A 26,121-nucleotide genomic window follows, 5' to 3' on the forward strand; every position below is an offset into this window, starting at 1 on the left:
CCGCACCCACCCACTGCCCCCACTGAGCCTCCCGCACCCACTGAGCCTCCCACTCCCACCCACTGCCTCCGCTGAGCCTCCCGCACCCACCCACTGCCTCCGCTGAGCCTCCCGCACCCACCCACTGCCTCCGCTGAGCCTCCCGCACCCACCCACTGCCTCCGCTGAGCCTCCCGCACCCACCCACTGCCCCCGCTGAGCCTCCCGCACCCACCCACTGCCCCCGCTGAGCCTCCCGCACCCACCCACTGCCCCCGCTGAGCCTCCCACTCCCACCCACTGCCCCCGCTGAGCCTCCCGCACCCACCCACTGCCCCCGCTGAGCCTCCCGCACCCACCCACTGCCCCCGCTGAGCCTCCCGCACCCACCCACTGCCCCCCCTGAGCCACCCACTGCCCCTGCTGAGCCTCCCACACCCATCCACTGCCCCCGCAGAGCCTCCCATACCCACCCACTGCAGGGGCCCCGCTGAGCCTCCCACACCCACCCACTGCATGGGCCCCCGCTAAGCTTTCCACACCAACCCACTGCAGCAGGGGACTCCGCTGAGCCTCCAAAAAAAAATTTTTTTTGTTGTTTTTTTATTTTTTGTCTGTTTTTTTGTTTTGTTTTTTTTTTTGTTCCTAACCTAATTGACCTATTTACCTAAGAATCCTAATAACTTGTCCCCGTTGGGAGAAAAGTCATGGATTCATCCTTAACAACCTATAAAGAAATCAAAAAAAGAAATTTGTGTTATAAAAAACTAAAAAATGTTGTTATTTTGTTGTTTTTTGTTCTTTTGTTGTTTTTCTTGATTTTTTTGTTTTGTTGGGGCCTGTCAGCGGGGCCCCCTGCTGCACCACCCACACCAACCCACTTGCAGCAGGGACTCCGCTGAGCCTCTGAAAAAAATGTTTTCTTTTATTTTTTTGTTTAATTTTTTTCTTTTGTTTTTTGTTTTATTTTATTTCCTGAACTAACCTTTTTTTTTAAAAATTCCTAATCTAATTGACCTATTTACCTTAGAATCCTAATAACTTGTCCCCGTTGGGAGAAAAGTTATGGATTCATGCTTTACAAGCTAAAAAAGAAAAGAAAAAATGAAATTAGTGTTATAAAAAATGAAAAAATGGTTTGTTTTGTTTTTTTTGTTGGGGCCTGTCAGCGGGGCCCCCTGCTGCACCACCCACAACCAACCCACTTGCAGCAGGGGACTCTGCTGAGCCTCTGAAAATTTTTTTTTTTTTTTTGGTGTTTTTTTATTTTTGGTGTTTTTTTTTTTGGTGTTTTTTTTTTTTTGGTGTTTTTTTTTTTTTTTTTTTTTTTTTTAAGCCTAACCTAATTACTTACCTAACTACTTACCTACGAATCCTAATAACTAGTCCCCGTTGGGAGAAAAGTTATGGATTCGTCCTTTGCCACCTAAAAAAGAAAACAAGAAGGACATTATTAGTGTTGGAAACCTTGGAATAGATGTGTAACATACAGACTAACACACGCAAAGGACAATGATACAAATGATTTTATCATAATCGGCCCGTGTATGGGCACTGCCGGCGGGCCTGCCCCACCCATATCTGGCCTTAAATCGGGCAAATCTCGATTGGGCAGGTTTAAAAATTCAGTCGGATCAGGGACTGCATCGGCTCGTTGATGGGGCCCCCGGACCGACTGCGCCTAAACCCGTTGTTATAATTCCATCGTTTGGTCCCAGGGCCAAACAATCAAATTAGCCTGGATTCTCCCAATATTGCCCACCCGTAGGTGGGGGGTATCGGGAGAAGATCCGGTTGCTTGGCAACATGGCCACGCCTTATTATCTATTACTGATGATAAACTAATAATAAGCCCATCAGTAACTACCGATGCAATGCCTGCAACCCCCCCTGAGCCGCTAAGTACCCTATACACACAGACCCTGATCCAGCAGCCCATTTACTCACAAATAGTTATATCTGGTGTTTTCTACTTACGTAAACGACCGTCTCCATATGGGCAAACTTTCCAGGCTAAAAAGGAAAAAAAAAACGTCAGTTTTTTATACAAATGAACCAAACCATCAAGTACGAAGGGAACAAAGAAAGGGACTAATGCCGCACAGTATGTATTGAAGAGTAACCGTTCCTTCCATGGGCCAGGGAGGCTTCTGGGAGTTTATATTAGGGATGCCCCGGGTCCTTTATAAAAGTTTCGGCCGAATACCGAACCTGAATCCCAATTTCCATATGCAATTAAGGTAACGGAAGGGCTCATTCCGGCTCATATACACATTAATATTGTAGGAGTAGGAAAGAATAAAAACGGATAGAAGCTGAGAGTGCAGAGACGGGTGTAAATCTGTATCTTACCTTCTTCTTCTTGTACCTGAACGGTGCGCAGACACCTCTCACACAGTCCAGGATACAATCACAGAATCTGGGCGCCATTGTGGTAGATGGTCGTTACTGTCGTTATATGGAAGGAAACAAAAACACAGCAATTAGTAAGTAAAAACACAGCAATTAGTAAGTAAAAACATAGCAATTAGTAAGTAAAAACATAGCAATTAGTAAGTAAAAACACAGCAATTAGTAAGTAAAAACACAGCAATTAGTAAGTAAAAACACAGCAATTAGTAAGTAAAAACATAGCAAATAATGTGTGTGAAGGAAACCCAGGCAGCCATTATTGGGGGTCAGTGTATGGGGCATTAGGGTACCCATATATTTATACATACATATTCCTGTTATTGGGGGTCAGTGTATGGGGCATTAGGGTACCCATATATTTATACATACATATTCCTGTTATTGGGGGTCAGTGTATGGGGCATTAGGGTACCCATATATTTATACATACATATTCCCGTTTGTTTAATGGAAATAAATGCTGGGATATGGGGCAATGTAGAGCGCAACGTTTAACAACTGAAATGAAATCTAATTGGTAGGAGCAAAAGTCTTTTCTTAGGAGTAAAAAGTATTTGTTTCTAGTTAATCAAAACATGTGAGATTTTCCGACTCAGGGAAAATGATGGGAACGGTGAGATTTTGGTGCGAGTGCAAATTAGAATTGTAACAGGGAGGAGCCCGTAGCAGGGACAACTTACCGTTTCTGCTCTAAAAAGCAATCTGAAGTGTTTCCCCAAGTTGTAACGGTTACGCACACACAGCTGGTATTGTGACATCAGTGTTGCCATGGGAACCCATTGTGACATCAGCTGCAGGCTTCCTTGAGCATTTAGCCCTTAGTTGCAAAAGGTTTTGCAATATGAGTTGACCACATGGGTGGTCTAAAGACATCAGTGTTGCCATGGGAACCCACTATGACATCAGCTGTGAATCAACAGTGAATTGAATGGTGAAACACCCTTTAGGTGCCAGTGTATGATGATTGGTCAGGGCCCACCTTAGCGCCAAACAAGGGTTTAGACGTTTGAACATATTGTTATGATTTCCTGTAGATCTATAATAGCAAATGTATTTCCCCCCTAATCTCGCCTTAAATGACCGTCAGACTTAATGTCCCCATACACCTTCAGATCCGCTCGCTTGGCGATGTCACCAAGCGAGTTTATCTTCTCCCAATATCCCCCACCTACGGGGGCCCTGGGGCCAAATGATTGAATTATAACGACGGGTATAGGCAAAGTCGGTCTAGATTTTTAAACCTGCCCGATTTCAGGCCAGATATGGGTGGGGCAGGCCCGCCGGCAGTGCCCATACACGGGCCAATTAGCTGGCGAATCTAAGGGACCCATATCGGCAGCTAGAATCGGTCCGTGTATGGGGACCTTTAGTTTCCATGAGTACCAAGAGAACAAATAGACATTCCCTGCAAAGCTAACCCTAACTGGCCCCCAGGCTGATGCAAATGGAATGAAATTGGCTTTAGCTCCCCTTTAAAAGAGACCCAACCCCCCCACACATTCCCCCCCCCCCCGCATGGGTACAGGGCCACATCTTTCCATTTGCTATTTTTTTGTTTAATTATTTGCCCACCTCTTTTGCATCTTTCCAACTTTCGAATGGGGGTCACTGACCCTGACAGCAAAAACGATTCCTCCGTGAGGCTCCAACTTTCTTGTTACTTTTTATTACTTTCTTTTTATCTTCCAGTCTCACATTCACACCGCTGCCTGGTTGCTAGGGTAAATTGGGCCCTAAAACCCAGAGAGCTGCTGAAATTCCGAACCAAAAGGCAAAATCAGTAAACAAAACACAGAATATAAAAAACAAAGACCAACTGCAATTTATCTGGGAATGTCACAAACACCAATGGGCCAAGTCCCCCCTGTATATACCAGCAGGCCCTGCTATTACTGGCAGTAACTGTCTCGCCATGGAACCCCATTACACCTGCTGCCATTCTCACAGTATTAACGCTGGGGCCCCCAAACCCTTCACGGTTGGTCATTGGGGGGCTGCAGTTATAGGTTTGAAAAAGTGGGCGGAGCCACCAACAGTCAATCATATAAACCCCATTAAATTTCATTGGTTTAAATTTAAAATGATGCCATTCTCATACTATTTACGCCAAGGCCCCCAAACTTTTCACAGTTGTTTCCTGGGTGATTTTGACTCAGGGTTAGAAAACTGGCCCCACCCAGCCCTGTACTGGCCCAAATATCCCCCCCAGCCCAATAAATAGTGACTGTCTGTGGCACCTTACAGCTCCCCTGGCATTCCCAGTACCCAGAGGCACAAACAGCCCCCCCAGCCCAATAAATAGTGACTGTCTGTGGCACCTTACAGCTCCCCTGGCATTCCCAGTACCCAGAGGCACAAACAGCCCCCCCAGCCCAATAAATAGTGACTGTCTGTGGCACTTTACAGCCCCCCTGGCATTTGACAGAACCCACAGATCGCCAGTCAGGACCTGCTTAGGTGCCAGTGAGATTCTCTCAGAAAGACTAAACATAAATCCCAGGCTGCCCCACAACACACTCTTGCTACTGTGTGCTGAGGCTAGTGCAGCTGCACGCTCTGACAGATCCTTCCGCCTGATGCTCAGGCTGCACCCTGATTGGCTCCCACTCAATACACAGAGGGCAACTGAGGTATCAAGTTCCGTTTGAGTCAGAGCAGTCAGTGATTCATAGGGAGATAGTTATTGTGGTACAATGTAAGAATGGCTGCTGCCGCCACAATGCTCTCCATACAGGGGGACTGGGACCAGGTCCTGAGGTGAGACACAGAGTCTGGGGGGCTTTGCAGACACTTGCATGTGGGGAGTTGCTAAGCTACAGGTCTGAATGTACTATTAACCCTTTGCTTCAGCAATGCACATTCACTAACATGTAAAGCAGCTGTCTAACCCATTGGTATTAATGCATTAACCCTTAGTGCAGCGCTCCCCAGAATGAGGATGCACCCCCCTAAGGCAGCCAGATACTATGGATAAAGGCCAAGCACAACTATCAGTGAGGATGCTGTGAGGGAGAGAATGCTTCTGTATAATGCTTCTTACTTCTGTATTATACAGGTATGGGACCCATTATCCAGAATGCTCGGGACCTGGGGCTTTCCGGATAAGAGATCTTTCTGTAATTCGTATCTCCTACCTTAAGTCTGCTAATAAAATTATTTAAACAGTAATTATACCCAGTAGGTTTGTTTTGGCTCCAATAAGGGGTAATTATATCTTAGTTGGGATCAAGTACAGGTACTGTTTTATTATTACAGAGAAAAGGGAATCATGTAACCATTAAATAAACCCAATAGGGCTGTTCTGCCCCCAATAAGGGGTAATTATATCTTAGTTGGGATCAAGTACAGGTACTGTTTTATTATTACAGAGAAAAGGGAATCATTTAACCATTAAATAAACCCAATAGGGCTGTTCTGCCCCAATAAGGGGTAATTATATCTTAGTTGGGATCAAGTACAGGTACTGTTTTATTATTACAGAGAAAAGGGAATCATTTAACCATTAAATAAACCCAATAGGGCTGTTCTGCCCCCAATAAGGGGTAATTATATCTTAGTTGGGATCAAGTACAGGTACTGTTTTATTATTACAGAGAAAAGGGAATCATTTAACCATTAAATAAACCCAATAGGGCTGTTCTGCCCCAATAAGGGGTAATTATATCTTAGTTGGGATCAAGTACAGGTACTGTTTTATTATTACAGAGAAAAGGGAATCATTTAACCATTAAATAAACCCAATAGGGCTGTTCTGCCCCAATAAGGGGTAATTATATCTTAGTTGGGATCAAGTACAGGTACTGTTTTATTATTACAGAGAAAAGGGAATCATTTAACCATTAAATAAACCCAATAGGGCTGTTCTGCCCCAATAAGGGGTAATTATATCTTAGTTGGGATCAAGTACAGGTACTGTTTTATTATTACAGAGAAAAGGGAATCATTTAACCATTAAATAAACCCAATAGGACTGTTCTGCCCCCAATAAGGGGTAATTATATCTTAGTTGGGATCAAGTACAGGGATTGTTTTATTATTACAGAGAAAAATGGAACCATTTTTAAAAATTTGAATTATTTGATTAAAATGGAGTCTATGGGAGATGGCCTTTCCATAATCCGGAACTTTCTGGATAATGGGTTTCCGGATAAGGGCACCGATACCTGTACTTCTTATATTTCTGTATCTGCAGCAGAGTGAGGGTTAACAGGCTGGAACCCTTTCCTGGAGTCCATATCTGGGAGGCAACAGCCTCTATATCCAGGCCCTGTAATCTTCCTTTATAAGTAAGAGGTATTTAACCCTTGGAGCCTATCACTAAACTGACCAAGAGGGTAGAGTATTAACCCTTTTTAGTAGTAAGAAAAGGCTAAATCACCGGGGTGTGCCAAACACAGACCCTGGGCAATGGTTGGCACACCTGTCTTCCTTCAAAAGTAGGGTTGCCTCCTCACCCCTTTAATACCGGCCCCATCCTGGCATGGCTAATTAGCAATTCATTTAGAAGCAGGCTGCATGGCTGCACATACATCTCTTTAGTCTGCAGCATGCCTTTGAATTCCTTGCTACTAGCCATGCAGAATGTGGATTTAATATGTGACCAGTTGTAAAGGGGTACCATTCTAGTGAGCGCTGCGCTGCCATCTTGTTTCTTGCCCCTGGGACTGTGCATATGAGCAGTAAAGCAATGTTCTGGGGTTTAGGGGCAGATTTATAAAAATGTGAGTTTGGAGCTTAATACATAAAAACTCACCCAAGTTCTATTCGTCCCTATGGGATTTTTATTAGAAGCGTATTAATGAAATGGTGAGTTCTATCTTTCACCCATTGATAAATACGCCTTTAAAAATTCAACAGGAATAATTAGAATGTGGGTGAGTTTTTATGTTTTAAGCTCCAAACTCACATTTTCATAGACTTTTTGGGTGCAAGAGCCCCTTTGAGTTCAGAGCCCCCGTTGCTGATAACAAGGTTACACATATACCAAATTATTTAGTTATCAGCTGTAGCACCAAGGATATTTACAACAGCACGTAAGTGTTTATATTCTCAGCTTTCATATTCCCTGCACTGCTGGTTGTGACTCCTGAAACAGAACAAATGCAGCTTTTTAACTGACTTCTTACACATTGTTTCAAGAGTCAGAGCATGCAATGTAAGTACCAGTAGTGCAACACCTCAGGGGGCCTTCACTTACTGCTCTGCAGTTGCGCCCCACATAGTTGCACTCAGTGCTGCTCCGTCCATTCTGCCTCGTGCTCAGAATAGAGTCCGGCTGTGCCCAGAGTTGTACTGGGGTGCTGGGCCCCAAGTGCTCCACATACTGCTCTCCCCCCCCCCCCCACACACAGTTCCAGACTACCAGATGGGGGGAGCACAGGCGTATGGGTGGCGAGGAGTGAGCTGTCGGGGGCTGCAGGTGGGGAGCAGGCTGGGCCGGTGGGGGGCTGCAGGTGGGGAGCAGGCTGGTGGGCCGGTGGGGGGCTGCAGGTGGGGAGCAGGCTGGGCCGGTGGGGGGCTGCAGGGCAGGGTCAGACTGGGTCAGTGGGACACTGGGAAAAAACCCAATGGGCCTTTGCCATCGTGGGCCCCACTGGGCCAGACCCGATCCCAGCTGACCTCCCTCCCCAATCGCCTCTACTTATGCAACCTTGGAGGGAGGGACGGGGCCCTGGCGGGGTCATGTGCAGGGGCCCTTGGGGGCCCACACACTCCCAGTCCAACCCTGAGGCAGGGCCCACTGCGTTTTTTCCTCCCGCCAGCCCCGTCCCACCTATTGACACAGGGGAACCCAAAGTTGCTGCCACCCCCAAACCAGTCAGTAGCCCCAGGGGTCACTGCAGCACAGTTGCACTAAAAGCATAGGGCACACACATCAGCTGCACGGTGGCGCCGGAAATGACACCAAATGGGCTTAGAATATGTTCAGCCGTTTATCAGTTGTGTGTGTGTAGCCTTGTGGCCCGTCGCTAACACTCTTTTTTTTTTTCTTTACAGGGAGGCTGAGGGGGAAGTCTGGGTATCGTGCAGGATTCCTGGTAGGTTTGGTTCTTTTAGCCGCTCATTGTGCCCGGTACAATGGGCCTGAACCCCTTGTCTGTAGATGGTTTTGGGGGGAGGTCGGGGCCAGGGTGGTTTGGGGGGAGGTCGGGGCCAGGGTGGTTTGGGGGGAGGTCGGGGCCAGGGTGGTTTGGGGGGAGGTCGGGGCCAGGGTGGTTTGGGGGGAAGTGGCCGGGGGTTGTAATTTTCATTTTCCCCATTTCTCCCTGTTTTTCTGCCCTTCAGGAAAGCCCACGATACGCGTCAGCCTGACGTCAAAGGGAATAAGTTCTGATGAGGTTCCGGAAGTGACCGCCTCCGAGGAGTTTGTTGTGCAGGAAGTCACCAAGGTGCGGCCCATGTCTATGTCACAGGGCTCAGTGTGGCACAAGGTGGTTTCACCCAGATTAAAGGGCAAGTTCTGCATAAAACAAAAACACTGCATGTGAATTTCTTGGCCCAGTGTTTATAAATAACCCCCAGTGACACAAGGGTATGTAGCGCTGTACAATCTTACAAAATACAAAATTACACACAGGGAGGACAAGTGATATAATACATAAATACAATAAATATATATATATAAGTGCCATGTGGTATTAGACACAGTAGGAAGGAGGTCCTTGACCCGCAGAGCTTACAATCTAAGTATTGTCCTTACTTCTTGACCTATTCTGCATCAGGACTGTAGTAACCTGCTAGTGTAGACATTTTGGTTAATGGCATTCCTGCTTTTTTGCCATTGCTTGATGATGATATTCCTGTTCCTGTTTGTGCTTCCTGTTAAGCTGAAAGCAAGCATGGAGCAGGCCAGATCTACCTGCCATGTTCTAGTAAATATACCAACAGTTCCAGTGTGTATCATGCTACTTCACCTGAACTAACACAGCAGAAGCATTAACTCACTGCTAGCCAGCAGTTTATTACAAGGACCACTCCGTGTGTATCACTATGCCAATCAGGGCCTTCCCTGTGGGTCCCCCTATTCTGCCAGTAGCAGAAACTTCCCCTTGGTTTGGCCACAGTGTCGTTGTGCTTGGAATTCTGGGAGGTATTGCAAAGAGGTCTCTGATCAGTGATTAGTGAATGTGGGGGGACAGCGTGAAAGACTGAGCCTTCACTCGGGGAGACCCACTACATACAGGTTTTGTTTACAGGTCAATTTGCCTTTAAAAATAAATGTCTCCATGCACAGGTATTGGTGTGATTGTATCATGAGAGACTGAATCACTGTCTCCCCTGTGTGTCTTACAGAATAGAATCCCTGTTTCCTGCCCCGGGGAGAATATTTCCAGCACATTTCTGTCTCCTTATGCAAGTTTCTCCCACATCCATGAAAAAATGTAAGTTTTACTTTCATTTTGTTTTACCTTTTTATATGTTTAGATGCCTTTTTAATAATTAGATGATGATATCTCTCTCTACAGGCTATAAGCAAACTTAGGGGGCTGTTCCTGCTGAATTGTGCTTAGTACAGGGGAATCCCTATGTGCCATAGTTTTATGGTATCTCTCTGTACAGGCTATGAGCAAACTTAGGGGGCTGTTCCTGCTGAATTGTGCTTAGTACAGGGGAATCTCTATGTGCCATAGTTTTATGGTATCTCTCTGTACAGGCTATGAGCAAACTTAGGGGGCTGTTCCTGCTGAATTGTGCTTAGTACAGGGGAATCCCTATGTGCCATAGTTTTATGGTATCTCTCTGTACAGGCTATGAGCAAACTTAGGGGGCCGTTCCTGCTGAATTGTGCTTAGTACAGGGGAATCCCTATGTGCCATAGTTTTATGGTATCTCTCTGTACAGGCTATGAGCAAACTTAGGGGGCTGTTCCTGCTGAATTGTGCTTAGTACAGGGGAATCCCTATGTGCCATAGTTTTATGGTATCTCTCTGTACAGGCTATGAGCAAACTTAGGGGGCTGCTCCCCGTTTTTGAATGCTTTCCTTGTTGCTCCTCACATCATGTCTCCCTGCGTTCTCCTACAGGTCAGCTACTTGGACATCTCCAGCGGAGGGGACCTGGGAGTCTCCAGCAGCACAGATCAGACCTTTAAGGTGTGGGAGACCCATAATACAGAAGTAAAGGTAGGAAAGGGGAGCTTCCCCGAGGTTACCCCCTGCCATACCGAGCATGAATTCCAGATGCCCCTTTTCCATGTCAGTATGCAGGAGCAGAACTAGGGGTGAATAAGACTGGGGGGCACTTAGACCTGGGTGCCCACTGCACACTAAGAAGAATAAGAAATCTGTTCTCAAGCTTCAGCCTTGCACTCCATACTTTAATCAAAACAACTACAAGTAGCTGAATACTTCCCTGGTCTAAATCCCTGAATTCCCTGTCTCTCTGTAGCACCCCCAGAGAGAGGTGGCAGCCCCCCCCATGAATAGATCACCCGTCCGGCTGCCTCCGGCCCATCATATTACAGCCATACACCGCCGATACCCTTATATACAGAGGCCATTGTTTGGTTATTGCAGAGCGTGCTGGAAGGTCACACAAGGGACGTCTTTTCCTGCAAGTTCTTCCCTTCGGGGCAGGAGGTGCTGAGCGGCGGGTTGGATTCGCTGGTGAAGGTCTGGTCCGTTAATGATGGAAGCTGCTTAGCGACGATGAAAGGACACAGAGGAAGTAACCACAACATGTCATTAAAGGAGAAAGAAAGGCATTTGGGCATTTTACTGCCAATAGATTAGGCACATTAGTGCCACCTAGAACCTTATGCTTATTCTGCAGAAAGCTTTACATGCCTGATTAACAGCCCTAGAAGCTCCCTCTGTTTGTTTAAGATAGCAGCTGCCATTTTAGCTTGGTCTCAGTAGCTTCTGTGCTGCAGCTCTGGCTGCTTTTAGATCAGATTACACAGTTGGGAGGGGGAGTGAATTCTGATGGGAGGGGGAGTGAATTCTTATGGGAGGGGGAGCAGGAGAAGGGAGGGAGAGAGGAGCAAACTGAGCAGACTGGTAGAAGTATTTTTCTGAGAGCAGGAAGTCTGACACAGAAGAACATTTATACACAAAAGGAGAAAATAAATCCTGTTTTTCTTTTGATAGAGGACTCTGAGTGCTTATCGCTGTATTTACATAGACCTTTCTGCCTGCATCTGCTGAGCAATGCACAATAATGGAGAGCTCAAACCCTCTGGATAGGACACAAGTGGGGCTCATTTATCAACACTGGGCAACCAATCAGATTGGCTTTTTTTTTTTTTTTTTAAGCCCGCTGCATGAAGAACAATGAATGCCACAAGGGCAAATGTGTCCAGTGTTGCTAAATGATCCCCACTGTGGTGCAATATGGAGCAGTAGTGGCATTTCTACCATATATTATATATATTTACCATTTACAATGAGTAAGTGGGAAGCCCATACAGTGATACAGTTACCCATGAAGCAATGTGTCCTACAGGTATCCTGGACATAGCTGTTGTGGCCGATGGACAGAATGTCATTTCCTCGGGGCAGGACGGCACGGCTCGGTTATGGGACTCTGCCCAAGGCGCCTGCATAGCTGTGGTCGATGACTCCTACTCTCCTATCAACGCCATCGCTGTGGCCGAGGTTGGAAACGCAGTCAATCTGGGCTCTCCCAAGGAAACTCCTAGTAAGTTCTGGTTTTTAAACAAATCAAGTTGCCCTTTAAGAGCTAGAGCTGCCACTGGGATCTTCCGGCTGAGGATCTCTAGCTCTGCCATAGGCAAGCATTGTCCAACAGCTTGTAACTTGTGAGTAGCAGCTGTTTGTATTTCCCAGGTAACAGGGAAGTAGGAACAGAAGGCAAGCTGGTGGTACTGGCCCGAGAGGATAAGTCATTGGAGGAAGTGAGCCTGCACAGCCGCCAATCAGTGAGTAGAGACCTGGATGTAAATGCAGCAATCTCCTTACTATACATTGTTCCACCCACACTAAGGGTGAAGACACACCGGGCTACTAGTAGCAGCTACTTTCTCAGGGCTACTAAACTCTAGAATATGCCCTGCCATAGACAATACTGAGAACTGCCTCTGCTAAAACACACACAGTTATTAGTAAATGATCAGCATTGTCTGTTTTAGTAGCAGTGACAAGTAGCTGCTACTAATAGCTCTGTGTCTTCACCCTAAGGCGGTTATTGAGCAGCTAGGTAGGGGCATAATGTATAGTAAAGGGGCTGGTGGGGGGCAGACTATTGTACAACAAGGAGACAGGCAGACAGAGCATTTCCAGAAAATTTGGTGGGGGGGAGGGCAGAGGAATGTACAGTATAGAGTGTACAGTAAGGAGATTATTGGGGTGATTGAAATATTAAATAAACCCAATAGGGCTGTTCTGCCCCCAATAAGGGGTAATTATATCTTAGTTGGGATCAAGTACAGGTACTGTTTTATTATTACAGAGAAAAGGGAATCATTTAACCATTAAATAAACCCAATAGGGCTGTTCTGCCCCAATAAGGGGTAATTATATCTTAGTTGGGATCAAGTACAGGCACTGTTTTATTATTACAGAGAAAAGGGAATCATTTAACCATGAAATAAACCAAATAGGGCTGTTCTGCCCCCAATAAGGGGTAATTATATCTTAGTTGGGATCAAGTACAGGCACTGTTTTATTATTACAGAGAAAAGGGAATCATTTAACCATGAAATAAACCCAATAGGGCTGTTCTGCCCCCAATAAGGGGTAATTATATCTTAGTTGGGATCAAGTACAGGCACTGTTTTATTATTACAGAGAAAAGGGAATCATTTAACCATTAAATAAACCCAATAGGGCTGTTCTGCCCCCAATAAGGGGTAATTATATCTTAGTTGGGATCAAGTACAGGTACTGTTTTATTATTACAGAGAAAAGGGAATCATTTAACCATTAAATAAACCCAATAGGGCTGTTCTGCCCCCAATAAGGGGTAATTATATCTTAGTTGGGATAAACCCAATCTATGAATTCAAAATCCAATCTGATGTTAATTGTCTCCCAAGCGATGGAAACAGGGGTTCTTCTGCGCCACCGGGAAACCGCCCCAAAATCTCCGCCGTAATCACTTCCCAGAAACAAGCTGACGCCAAATGTGGGAAAGAGATCGGCAAACACTACAGCCAAAGGCTGGGGCCCGACAACGAGAGGCAGTTTGTGTGCTCCTTCTGCGGGAAATGCTTCAGAAGCTACTGCTACATCAGTGCCCCGTATGCAGCAAATGCTTCTCGAATAAATCCGTCCTGATCCGGCATCACAAGAGCCACACGGGGCAGAGACCATTCACCTGTAGCTACTGTGAGAAATGCTTCTCCCACAGAGCCGGCCTGCTGGAGCATCTCAGTCTGCACGCGGGGGATAGACCCTACGTGTGCCCCGAGTGCGGCAAGTGCTTTAAGTACAGAGCGTCCCTCACGAGCCATCGGAGGATTCACCGAGGGAAGAGCATCTGTGTGTGAGGGAACGGCGCTCCGGGTTCCAGACTGAATCAATCAATTTGGAATCATTTAGTGTTTAGTGCCTTTAAAAGGAAGAATTGCCTGTTATAAGACGATAACATTCCCCAAATGCATCTATCCAATCATAACAGACATAAAGATATTAATATTCATCACTCCTGCGATTCCTTTGGAAAGGGTCAACTGCAAAAATAGCTCTTCAAAAACACAAAGTCAAAAAATACACGGCGGTTTAGGAATTCCAGACTACAGGTCATTTAACCCAGGGGTCCCCAACCTTTTTAGCGCCAGGGACCGGTACCGAGCCAAAAATGTTTTCCACGGACCGGGGGGTGGGGGGTCTGCGCAAAAATTTCAGGCGTGGGCGTGCACTTTATTTGCACCTTTGGGCATGCGTCACGTTCTCCGCGCCTTATGCATGCATTTTGTCACGCCTTCTTGTGTGCCTTTCTGTGTGCAACGCGGGAACCACTGCGGCCCATTGCCTAACCTATCGGCTATTGCAGGATATGTATTGGGCAGGCAGTTGTGGAACTAATGGAAAGTATTGATGTTGTCATAAAACCGTCAGACAAGGGAGGAGGAATGGTAGTAACAGATACAGCTAAATACAATAAGCATAATAATGTGTTTATTCCATGGGGCAGCCATATTTCCCAGGGTGCCACAGTTGGTATATGCCTGTGACCGTGTAAAAAGAAAAGGAAAACCCCTATCAGGGTTTATTTTCCATGTAGTCTTTGTAAAGTCTTTCAGTACAGCCATAAAACTTCTACTACTGGAGATCATTTTACAATTCAGGAAATACGACTCGGTTACTGTAATGTAGGTACTGGAGTGCCATTGTGGCCTTTACTACGTAGGGAAATCTAATAGGAGTCTGAAATAATAGGAGAACATATTAATAATATATATAAAGTAGGGAATCCCGGATTCAGTTTGGGATTCAGTTTGGGATTCGGGTGATTCCAGGCTTTTTTTAACGGATTCAGTTTCGGCTGAATCCACAGTCCTGACCGAACCAAATCCTAATTAGCATCCGGAAAGGGTTAAATGGTCAGGGGGGGGAAATTTTCACTACGCGCGCGGCAATTTTTAACCCGTTCTGGTCCTAATTAGCACTTGCTAGTCAGGAATTGGTTCGGGATTCGGCAGAATCCGTCAGGGTGGGTTTGGGGGTTCGGCCGAACCCATAAGAGTGGGTTGGGTGCATCCCTAATATAAAGGGTATAAGAAACATTTAGGGGCACATTTACTAATCCACGTACGTCCGAAAAGCATCCGAATGCGTTTTTTTTCGCAATGATCGGTATTTTGCGACTTTTTCTAGCGCTCAATACGAAAAAGTCGCGACAATTCGCGAAAGTCGTAATGGCTATGAAAAAGTCGCAAAAAATACGAAAAAGTCGCAAAATGTTCGTTTTCCAATCCGAATTTTTCCCATTCGGATTCGTGGATTAGTAAATCAGCCCCTTAGTGTCTAAACAAAAAGCATCATAAATCTCCAGAGGAGCTGAGATGGTTTGTATTGAATTAGTGAAGCCACATTGGAGAGGGGGGTGACACCATAAAACGGGAGAGTTGGTGGATACATTGAAATCTCTTCATCCCCAAGGTATTAACGTCTATAATCTTAGAGCTTTTATAATGTAAGAAAAAAAAGTCCCTCGCTACGATCTCCTTTATATGCCTCTTGTATGTGTTTGTATTGGGGTTTATATAGAATGTAGGTGATAATATCCTGTAGGTGACAGTCTATAAAGATTTCTACTTAGGTCTTAAATTGGTGATAATTAGTGATGGGAGAAATGTTTTACCAGGCGTGTTTCCCCCGCGTCAAAAGGATAGTCGCGCGTCAAAAAAGGATAGTCATGGGCGACAAAAGAAAAGCCGCAGGCGACAAAAAAGGATAGTCGTGGGCGACAAAAGAAAAGCCGCAGGCGACAAAAAAGGATAGTCGTGGGCGACAAAAGAAAAGCCGCAGGCGACAAAAAAGGATAGTCGTGGGCGACAAAAGAAAAGCCGCAGGCGACAATTTTTTTTTAACGCGCAGCATTTTCGCTGTTTCGTAAATCTTTTGGCGAAGAGAAACGGGACAGATTCGCTCATCACTAGTTCTTCCAAACGTTGAAGAAAGACATAAGATGCAGGGCCGCCGCTCCCTATAAGCAGAGTACTCAGTCTGCATAGGGCACCAACTCCCAGGGGGGCACCATCCCAGCTGCTCCAAAAAAAAAACATTTTTATATATTATAACATACCCCCCAACACTGTCCCGCCGGTTTTTATAGCGCATCCCGCTGTCCCGGATAGTTCAATCAATCTATGGGGGCACTTACTATGGGGACATTGTCTTTGGGGGCACTGTGTGTGGGGCCCCTATAGTAGGTGTTTTTTTTTATTATTTTATTTTTACTTCCGTAATATTTGGGGGAGGGGGCACCAAAGTAAATTTCTGCTTAGGGCACCCATTTGGCCAGCAGCGGCCCTGATAAGATGAATTGACTTCACGTTGCCCCACGGATTCCTGGTGCCTCTATGCCCTAAATGCCGTGACATCTGCCCAGCATGACTCCATCTCCCCAAGCTTACTCGCTCTGTTCCGATATATACGGATATTTAGCCATTTGGACGCAGATTAAATCTTAAAAAAAAACAACTTTTTGTTCCTGTGATTTTTAGCGCTAAAAATTGAGAAAATAAATTCATGTTTTGCTGTGACTTTTGCTTCCACTTTCCATTATTGTGCTCTGTACTTTCACTTGAAATCTACTCTCATTAATTGTAGGAATTTGTTGCATATAAATACCCCCCCCCAACACAGGAACGCCAGGAAGGCGGGGTTGCAAGGATTAGGGCCGCCAACATTTGTGTGTAACGATACCGGGCAGCAATGAAGAGGGCAGGCCAGAGATGTAGAAGGGGCAGGGTCAATGATGTAGGTGGGCGGAGTTGTGATGTAAAGGGGCGGTCCGATGCTGGACGGGTGGCAACCCCAGCTAGGGCAAAAAGTTAAACTTTTTAATTCAACCACAGTTGCCATGATACAAACTCAGAAATTATATTACGAGGCACTGGTTCTGGATTTGGTTGGGCAGTCGGCCACTCTCCTGGCCGAACCGAACCCTAAAATCGTATGACTTTTTATCATATAAAATGGAATTTTTATCAAAGAATTTGGGGTTCGGCCAATCTGAGAATACTGAATTCAGTGCATCCCTATATATTACTAAATAGCCGGGGGTGTAACTATACAGGACCCCACTCTGTAACTGCTGGGGGCCAATAACCAGTCATTCTACTGCTGTTCACATGGTGAAGCTCAGTGTTCCCAATAGAAACAGCTGATGTAGTTGATATAAATAGTTCCATTAATGAATGTGCTAATGAGCAGTCAGTTCATTGGGGGGCAGTGGAGTTTGCCCTAAGGGCCCTTACATATGGGCAATTAGCCGTGCATTCTCAGTAATTAGTAACTTCCCGTTAGGGTTCTTACACGGAGGCTTTTCTTGAGTCAGGCCTAACAATACAGGGGACGGGGGGGCCCAGACCACAGAATCTGCTTCCTCCATTTTGCATCCCCACTCCGTGCTGGCTCTGAGGTAGGGGAGCGGAATTTATACACAAATTGGGGGGCATGGAGGGGTGGAGGGAAGATGCGTAAGGGCAGGGAGCCTGGTCAGTTTGCTACTCCACACTGAGCCCCACTGAAGATTATTTTTGCAGGGGGGCCCAGGACAGAGTAGTTACCCACTGGGCTTGAGTGCACTTACCTGCATCATAACTGGTTTGCACTTGGGATTTTTAATGCCAATACCCACCCCTACCCCTACCCCTACCCCTATCCCAACCCCTACCCCTATCCCTACCCCTATCCCTATCCCTACCCCTACCCCTACCCCCACCCCTACCCCTACCCCCATCCCTACCCCTACCCCCATCCCTACCCCTACCCCCATCCCTACCCCCATCCCTACCCCTACCCCCTATCCCTACCCCCTATCCCTACCCCCCTATCCCTACCCCCTATCCTACCCCTATCCCTACCCTACCCTATCCCTACCCCCTATCCTACCCCCCTATTCCCTACCCCTACCCCTATCCCTACCCCTAATCCCTATCCTTACCCCTATCCTACCCCCTATCCCTACCCCCACCCCCTATCCTATCCCTACCCCCTATCCCTACCCCCTATCCCTATCCCTACCCCTATCCCTACCCCCTATCCCTATCCCTACCCCTATCCCTACCCCCTATCCCTACCCCCTATCCCTATCCCTACCCCCTATCCCTACCCCCTATCCCTACCCCTATCCCTACCCCCTATCCCCTATCCCTACCCCCTATCCCTACCCCCTATCCCTATCCCTACCCCCTATCCCCTATCCCTACCCCCTATCCCTATCCCTATCCCTACCCCCTATCCGGACACTGCCTGTCTGAGTGCAGAATTAGAACTTGCGGCTACTGAGGCCTAAAGGCCAAAGCCTGATGCACTAATGGGGCAGCTACACTCCCTATCCTGCATGATTAATAAGGAAGGAGGCTGACCAATCAAATGGAAGATTGGCTACTCACATGACCCAGAGACAAGTGAACAAGAAACCTTGGGCGGCCGACTGACCAACATTCGCAGGGGAGGAAGTGATGGCCATGTCCAGCAGCGGAACCTACCAACGGACCTGAGGGGTGTAAGGGGATCTGTAACCTCTCCCCGCCCACTTACTGACCCAGAGGCCATTGCTCTCCAGGAAACACTGCTTTTGGGCAGCCAGGGAGGAAGCTGAGGCTACAGCACCCACAGACCCACTGTTGGGGTTATTAGCCCTTCTGATAAATGCATGCTGCAGGGCTGCGCTGATTGTATTCACATTGAACTTTCTAGAAGTTTCCCTCAATTCTCAAGTGACCTGGTATCCCTGCCTTTTGTACCCTTGTCCACTACCCATCATGCACAGGGACAATCCCTGGGGTTTACTCTGAAAACTGACCAACTGCACAGAAGCATTTCATTATTTCTATTTTTTGTTTTGCAGCTCCGCAGTTTGGAATGTCAGCAGCTGTCTGGTTGCTAGGATCCAAGCTACCTTAGCAACCAGGAAGTCATTGAAATGAGAATCTGGTATACTTTTTTTGAATAGAAAAATAGGCTATAAAAAGTAACAATAACAATAAAACTGGAGCCTCACAGAGCAATTGGGTTTTGGCTGCCGGGGTCAGTGACCCCCATTTGAAAGCTGCAAAGAGTTTGAAGAAGGCAAATTATTATAAAAACTATATATAAATAATGAAGACCAATTGAAAAGTTGCTAAGAGTTGCCCATTTTACAACACACTAAAAGTTAGACTTACAGTAAAGGGGAACCATCCCTTTAGAACATGGGATGCTGGGAGTTGTAGTTGAAAACAGCTCTAAATGTTATAGAATAACAGCAGGGTAAGACTTTAACCATTTGTGTGCCACTCACCATGAATTGTACAGACCCATTGATAAGGCCTGGGCTGTCCTGCATATTTTCTGGCAAAATGAAAGAGGCACAGACGGGGTTAAATTATCTCTGGCTTTGTGGGAATTCACTGAAGGGCTCATATCTTATTAATAAAAGGGATTGTATTGGGTAACAGTAAATACAGCCGTTTAAACTGATGCACAGCCTTAGTGCTGAAAGCAGTTCTAATGTGTAGCGCTGGCTGAAAGCTCAGACTTCAGGCACACTTTACTGCTGCGCTGCAAGTTGGAGTGATATCCCCCCCCCTCACCCCCAGCAGCCAATCAGCAGAACAATGGGAAGGGAGCAAGATAGCAGCTCCCAGTAGGTATCAGAATAGCACTCAATAGTAAGAAATCCAAGTCCGGCTTGGGACTCCTCCAGTTACATGGGAGTAGGAGAAACAATAGGTTAGCTGAAAGCAGTTCTAATGTGTAGCGCTGGCTGAAAGCTCAGACTCAGGCACACTTTACTGCTGCGCTGCAAGTTGGAGTGATATCCCCCCCCTCACCCCCAGCAGCCAATCAGCAGAACAATGGGAAGGGAGCAAGATAGCAGCTCCCAGTAGGTATCAGAATAGCACTCAATAGTAAGAAATCCAAGTCCGGCTTGGGACTCCTCCAGTTACATGGGAGTAGGAGAAACAATAGGTTAGCTGAAAGCAGTTCTAATGTGTAGCGCTGGCTGAAAGCTCAGACTCAGGCACAAGGCACTGAGATGGCGCCTACACACCAATATTACAGCTACAAATACACTTGTTGGTTCAAGAATAAAAGGTTAAATGGCAGAGGGAATTATTTGCTGTGTAACAGTGTCATTTAGAAATAAAGAGTGCCCCATAAATATCATGATAGTATCCCTTTAACGTTTAGTATGTTGTAAAATGGCCAATTCAAATAAACTTTTTAGTTGGTCTTCATTATTTATTTTTCATAGTTTTTGAATTATTTGCCTTCTTCTGACTCTTTGCAGCTTTCAAATGGGGGTCACTGACCCCGGCAGCTAAAACCTATTGTTCTGTGAGGCTCCAGGTAAATTGTTATTGTTACTTTTTATTACTTATCTTTCTATTCAAGTCATCTCCTATTTTTATATACCAGATTCTCATTCAAATCACTGCCTGGTTGCTAAGGTAATTTGGACCCTAGCAACCAAATAGCTGCTGAAACTCCAATCTAGAGAGCTTCAAAACAAAAATAGAAATAATTAAAAGAAAAACTACAACTATACAAAAATGAAGACCAATTGCAAATTCTCTTGGAATTTTACTCCCTGCATCATACTAAAAGTTAGCCTTAAGGTGAACCACCCCTTTAACTTTTAGTGTGATGTAGAGAGTTATATTCTGAGACATTTTGCAATTGGTCTTCATTTTTTAGTATTTGTAGTTTTTTAGTATTTCCTTTTCAGTTCAGCAGCTCTCCACTTTGGAGATTTAGCAGCTATTTGGTTGCTAAGGTCCAAGTTACCTTAGCAACCAGGGAGTGGTTTGAATGAGAGACTGGTATATGATTAGGAGAGGGGCTGAATAGAAAGATAAGGAATAAAAAGTAACAATAACAATAAAACTGGAGCCTCACAGAGCAATAGGTTTTAGCTGCCGGGGTCAGTGACCCCCAAAACCGCAAAGAGTTGGAAGAAAAAGGCAAATAATTCAAAAACTATAACAAATAAATAATAAAGACCAGTTGAAAAGTTGCTTAGAATGGGCCATTCTATACCAAACTGAAAGTTAACTTAAAGCTGAACCCCCGTTAAGGGCAAGGACTACTATACACTGAGCCTAATTGTTAATACTGGTGATTATAATGGAATACTGATCCTATGTTACTGCGGGATTGTTCCCCAGGTGGTGCCCCAGACTCCCCTGCTGCCCTGGACCGCTTCACTCTAGCCAGCTGGCCATTCAGATTTTGCACAAAGCTACAGTCCTCTTATAGTCCATTGATATTGCCCTGCAGTGGCTACAAGGACACAACCAGTGGGCAACATCTCCACAGATCAGGACCTCAGGGCCATTACCACTATACTGAACCCGGAAATGGACAAGTCGAAAAACCCCAGGGGAGGCGCTGAAACCCTCCAGCGGATTGGGCACCATGGAAAGAACCTCCGAGGCTGCAGAATCCCACAGGCACCCAGGTCTGGATTGTTATGACGTTCCTGACTTGGCAGATGATGATGTCTCCCAGCTTTATGAAGCTTTGGATGAACTTTCATTGGTAGATGGAGCTCAAGTTATTGATTCAGAAACTGCTTTGCCCCATGTCTCCAGTACAGTAAATGCCTCCTGTATGGCTACAGCCTTGGACGATAATGCTAACTGTTAGTAACCAACTGGGCCTTTCCTAAAATATAGACAGAAAAGGGTCCGACTGTTGCTCAGAGCAAAGGCAGAAAAGCAAAGCGCAAAGGAAAACTGAAGCGTTCCCAGTCTCCAACAAGTGAGTCCCATGACTCGGGCCGGGTCGGCGGGCCGGTACCAGTGCGGCACGTATGGCCACAAGTGACCCATAGCTCATTACTGCAGTCTCCAAGCAAGTGGGACATTAGGCTCCTGAAAGCCAAATTAGCACAGCCTGCTGGGAGCTCAGAAATCTATTCGGCAGAAGGTTTCCCAGAGTTGGGGGCAGTTGTTCCTCATGGTACAATGACTTAACTCTGCAGGTCCCCAATCCAAGTAGCTCAGCTCTTCAATTGCCCCTCTCCCCTATCTTCTCATTAAACTTTCAAGCCCACAAATCTTTTTCGTGCTGTCGTCAAAGTGGGCCTCCACTCCTGGGCAGAACATGGAACTTAACAGCCAAAAGTCACAAATGGTGACTTATTCCAAAAGTGATTAATTGTTGCACCATGTCCGATGGAATGGCAGAACATAATGAACACTCTCTACCTGTTAAGTGCCCTACTGGGGGGTGTCATGGTGGTTGGTGGAGAAGGATCCATTAACTGCTAAGTATCTGCATGGAGGATTTTGTTTTTTGTTCCCAAGGGGGCGCTCCTGATGCAGCTGTCTAACTGGCACTGTATATTGCACTAATTGCTTTCCTTGTTATCAACCTCTATACAAAAAATTAAATTGTTTGCTCTAAAGACATTTGATTGGTTATTACTGTAATCATGTCAAGGCTACCGTCCATAATTATGGTGCCCCATATTAGCAGGGCCCTGGTTGGTGGGCTCTTCCAACCACTAAACTGGGACACCAATAAGAAAAGATAAAACCCCATGCATGCATGATCATGCCCCTGATCTGCTCTTGCCACTCCCCAATTACAGGACAGGTATGGGATCCCTTATCCAGAAACCCGTCATCCAGAAAGCTCTGAATTACGGAAAGCCTGTCTCCCATAGACTCCATTTTAATCAAATAATTTAGAATTTTAAAATTGATTTCCTTTTTCTCTGTAATAATAAAACAGTACCTGTACTTGATCCCAACTAAGATATAATTACCCCTTATTGGGGCAGAACAGCCCTATTGGGTTTATTTAATGGTTAAATGATTCCCTTTTCTCTGTAATAATAAAACAGTACCTGTACTTGATCCCAACTAAGATATAATTACCCCTTATTGGGGGCAGAACAGCCCTATTGGGTTTATTTAATGGTTAAATGATTCCCTTTTCTCTGTAATAATAAAACAGTACCTGTACTTGATCCCAACTAAGATATAATTACCCCTTATTGGGGGCAGAACAGCCCTATTGGGTTTATTTAATGGTTAAATGATTCCCTTTTCTCTGTAATAATAAAACAGTACCTGTACTTGATCCCAACTAAGATATAATTACCCCTTATTGGGGCAGAACAGCCCTATTGGGTTTATTTAATGGTTAAATGATTCCCTTTTCTCTGTAATAATAAAACAGTACCTGTACTTGATCCCAACTAAGATATAATTACCCCTTATTGGGGGCAGAACAGCCCTATTGGGTTTATTTAATGGTTAAATGATTCCCTTTTCTCTGTAATAATAAAACAGTACCTGTACTTGATCCCAACTAAGATATAATTACCCCTTATTGGGGCAGAACAGCCCTATTGGGTTTATTTCATGGTTAAATGATTCCCTTTTCTCTGTAATAATAAAACAGTACCTGTACTTGATCCCAACTAAGATATAGGGCATATTAACCCCAGACATGCCAAAAGTTCTGTGCATTTTCCTAAGTTATAAACAGGGCCAATTCCAGTGGTACATAAATCTATGTTATTTCCTTCCATTCTTAATCAGTTGAAAGCAAAACAATATTAATGTACAACTAGAATTTCTAGCCATATTAACAAGGCCTAAGGTTCCCAGACTTATAACGGCCCCTTTTAAATGTCTGCTAGATTTTGTGAACGGATCAGCGATACCTCTGTCTATTCCTCTGCATGCTGTGCTCTGCCAGAGATTCCCAGGAGTGAGAGATATATGTTAGGGGTGTTAGTTCAACCGCCCCCCCCAGCCCAATAAATAGTCACTGTCTGTGGCACCTTACAGCCCCCCTGGCATTCCCAGTACCCAGAGGCAAAACAGCCCCCCCAGCCCAATAAATAGTGACTGTCTGTGGCACCTTACAGCCCCCCTGGCATTCCCAGTACCCAGAGGCACAAACAGCCCCCCCCCCCCCAGCCCAATAAATAGTGACTGTCTGTGGCACCTTACAGCCCCCCTGGCATTCCCAGTACCCAGAGGCAAAACAGCCCCCCCAGCCCAATAAATAGTGACTGTCTGTGGCACCTTACAGCCCCCCTGGCATTCCCAGTACCCAGAGGCACAAACAGCCCCCCCCCCCAGCCCAATAAATAGTGACTGTCTGTGGCACCTTACAGCCCCCCTGGCATTCCCAGTACCCAGAGGCACAAACAGCCCCCCCCAGCCCAATAAATAGTGACTGTCTGTGGCACCTTACAGCCCCCCTGGCATTCCCAGTACCCAGAGGCACAAACAGCCCCCCCCCCAGCCCAATAAATAGTGACTGTCTGTGGCACCTTACAGCCCCCCTGGCATTCCCAGTACCCAGAGGCACAAACAGCCCCCCCCCCAGCCCAATAAATAGTGACTGTCTGTGGCACCTTACAGCCCCCCTGGCATTCCCAGTACCCAGAGGCACACACAGCCCCCCCCAGCCCAATAAATAGTGACTGTCTGTGGCACCTTACAGCCCCCCTGGCATTCCCAGTACCCAGAGGCAAAACAGCCCCCCCCAGCCCAATAAATAGTGACTGTCTGTGGCACCTTACAGCCCCCCTGGCATTCCCAGTACCCAGAGGCACAAACATCCCCCCCCACCCCAATAAATAGTGACTGTCTGTGGCACCTTACAGCCCCCCCTGGCATTCCCAGTACCCAGAGGCACAAACAGCCCCCCCCACCCCAATAAATAGTGACTGTATGTGAAACCTTACAGCCCCCCTGGCATTCCCAGTACCCAGAGGCACAAACAGCCCCCCCCAGCCCAATAAATAGTGACTGTCTGTGGCAACTTAAAGCCCCCCTGGCATTCCTAATACCCAGGCACACTCGGCACAGGGCCCTTACTGGGGGCAGGACAGGGAGTCGGCCCACAGTCCATGTTGCTGCTGTTACATCGCACTCAGCAAGTTGGCGCCGAGGCCGTGGCCAATGGGAATGTTGTTCCTGGGCATATTTAGTGCCCCAGCCGTTCCCGTATGAATCAAACCTCCCAACATGTAAAAAGTAGAAAGAGGGACAAAAACATCTGCCGCCTGTAACGCTGCAAAATATGTCCAGGCCCCGCCCACTCTATGGCCACACCCCAAAGAAAAAGCCCATTTTACAAAACTACAGCTGAAAAGCACAAGATGCACAGAGGGCGCCAGAGGGCAGAGGCCCCAGTCAGTTTATGGCACATTGTGGCTTCATATTGTGGCTTTCATTACGCACTGTGGCAGCTCCGTATCAGGGCTCAGTGGGGCACGGGGCATTTCTGAACAATTCCAAACTCAGAGACCCCCCAGCGCTGAATCAACTCACAGTGTTTTCTATATTTAAATAAAAATGACCCCTTTATAGACCTTTCCATTCTGTAAACTGTCTCTGCTGAAATCAATTGCACTTATTTAATTACATTTGGTTTTTCTCTCTATACTCGCCCCCCACCCCCCGACATTTTAGCCGCTGCCCCGCCCTTTGAGTTGTATTTCTGCCTAACCCCACCCACTTGTGGGGCCTGGCGCGAGGGAGGAGCTAGTGCGGCGCGCAGAAGAGCGCACTAAGAGCCGCAGGTACCTGAGGGGTCCGGGGGGGGGCGGGGGCAGCAGGAGCGGGAATGGGGTAACTAGAGGGGGCTCTGGAGGGACTAGAGTATAAGCCGAGGGGGAGTTTTTGAGGAGATTTGGTGAAAAAGTGTTGTTATACTGGAGTATATCCGGGAGTAAAATGCTATTGCTATTTGTGAGATGGGATTCAGCCTTACAGACTCACACACACAGGGATGTTTGTTATTTGTTGTTTTATTCATTTTGTTGTTTTATTGGGGCCTGTCAGCCCCCCCTGAGCCTCCCACTCCCACCCACTGCCCCCGCTGAGCCTCCCGCACCCACCAACTGCCCCCGCTGAGCCTCCCGCACCCACCCACTGCCCCCGCTGAGCCTCCCGCACCCACCCACTGCCCCCCCTGAGCCTCCCACTCCCACCCACTGCCCCCGCTGAGCCTCCCGCACCCACCCACTGCCCCCCCTGAGCCACCCACTGCCCCTGCTGAGCCTCCCACACCCATCCACTGCCCCCGCTGAGCCTCCCACTCCCACCCACTGCCCCCGCTGAGCCTCCCACTCCCA

At 46.6% G+C, this 26,121-nt stretch overlaps 1 protein-coding gene, 1 long non-coding RNA gene and 1 pseudogene across 7 annotated transcripts in view; 1 reads left to right on the forward strand and 2 right to left on the reverse strand.

Annotated features, from left to right (window-relative positions):
• The window catches only part of LOC100488585 (proteasomal ATPase-associated factor 1), an 86,184-nt gene extending 63,861 nt beyond the window's left edge, over window positions 1-22,323 (forward strand). For 3 of the 5 annotated variants that reach the window (XM_031896335.1, XM_031896334.1, XM_031896336.1), the window contains exons 5-9: window positions 10,416-10,514; window positions 10,908-11,058; window positions 11,836-12,030; window positions 12,180-12,271; window positions 13,388-13,995. In XM_031896335.1, coding sequence (XP_031752195.1) covers window positions 10,416-10,514; window positions 10,908-11,058; window positions 11,836-12,030; window positions 12,180-12,271; window positions 13,388-13,468 — 618 coding nt within the window. In that variant the 3' untranslated portion in view covers window positions 13,469-13,995. Of the gene's footprint in view, window positions 1-5,051; window positions 5,149-8,388; window positions 8,430-8,676; window positions 8,781-10,415; window positions 10,515-10,907; window positions 11,059-11,835; window positions 12,031-12,179; window positions 12,272-13,387; window positions 13,996-21,178 lie in introns of those variants that run through there. The other 2 variants (XM_031896338.1, XM_031896337.1) reach the window with 2 other exon arrangements.
• The window catches only part of LOC116406442, a 954,163-nt pseudogene that overhangs the window by 855,888 nt on the left and 72,154 nt on the right, over window positions 1-26,121 (reverse strand).
• On the reverse strand, window positions 1,287-4,015 carry LOC116408638. Of its 2 annotated transcripts, XR_004221087.1 has the most exons (5): window positions 3,243-3,551; window positions 3,072-3,193; window positions 2,332-2,427; window positions 1,957-1,992; window positions 1,287-1,405 (listed from the first exon to the last, which is right to left on the reverse strand). It is a non-coding gene; the product is annotated as an uncharacterized LOC116408638 (long non-coding RNA). The 2 variants fall into 2 exon arrangements; XR_004221088.1 differs by lacking the exons at window positions 3,072-3,193; window positions 3,243-3,551 and adding an exon at window positions 3,964-4,015.

Source organism: Xenopus tropicalis, chromosome 2 (genome assembly GCF_000004195.4).
Source record: "Xenopus tropicalis strain Nigerian chromosome 2, UCB_Xtro_10.0, whole genome shotgun sequence".
NCBI lineage: Eukaryota > Metazoa > Chordata > Amphibia > Anura > Pipidae > Xenopus > Xenopus tropicalis.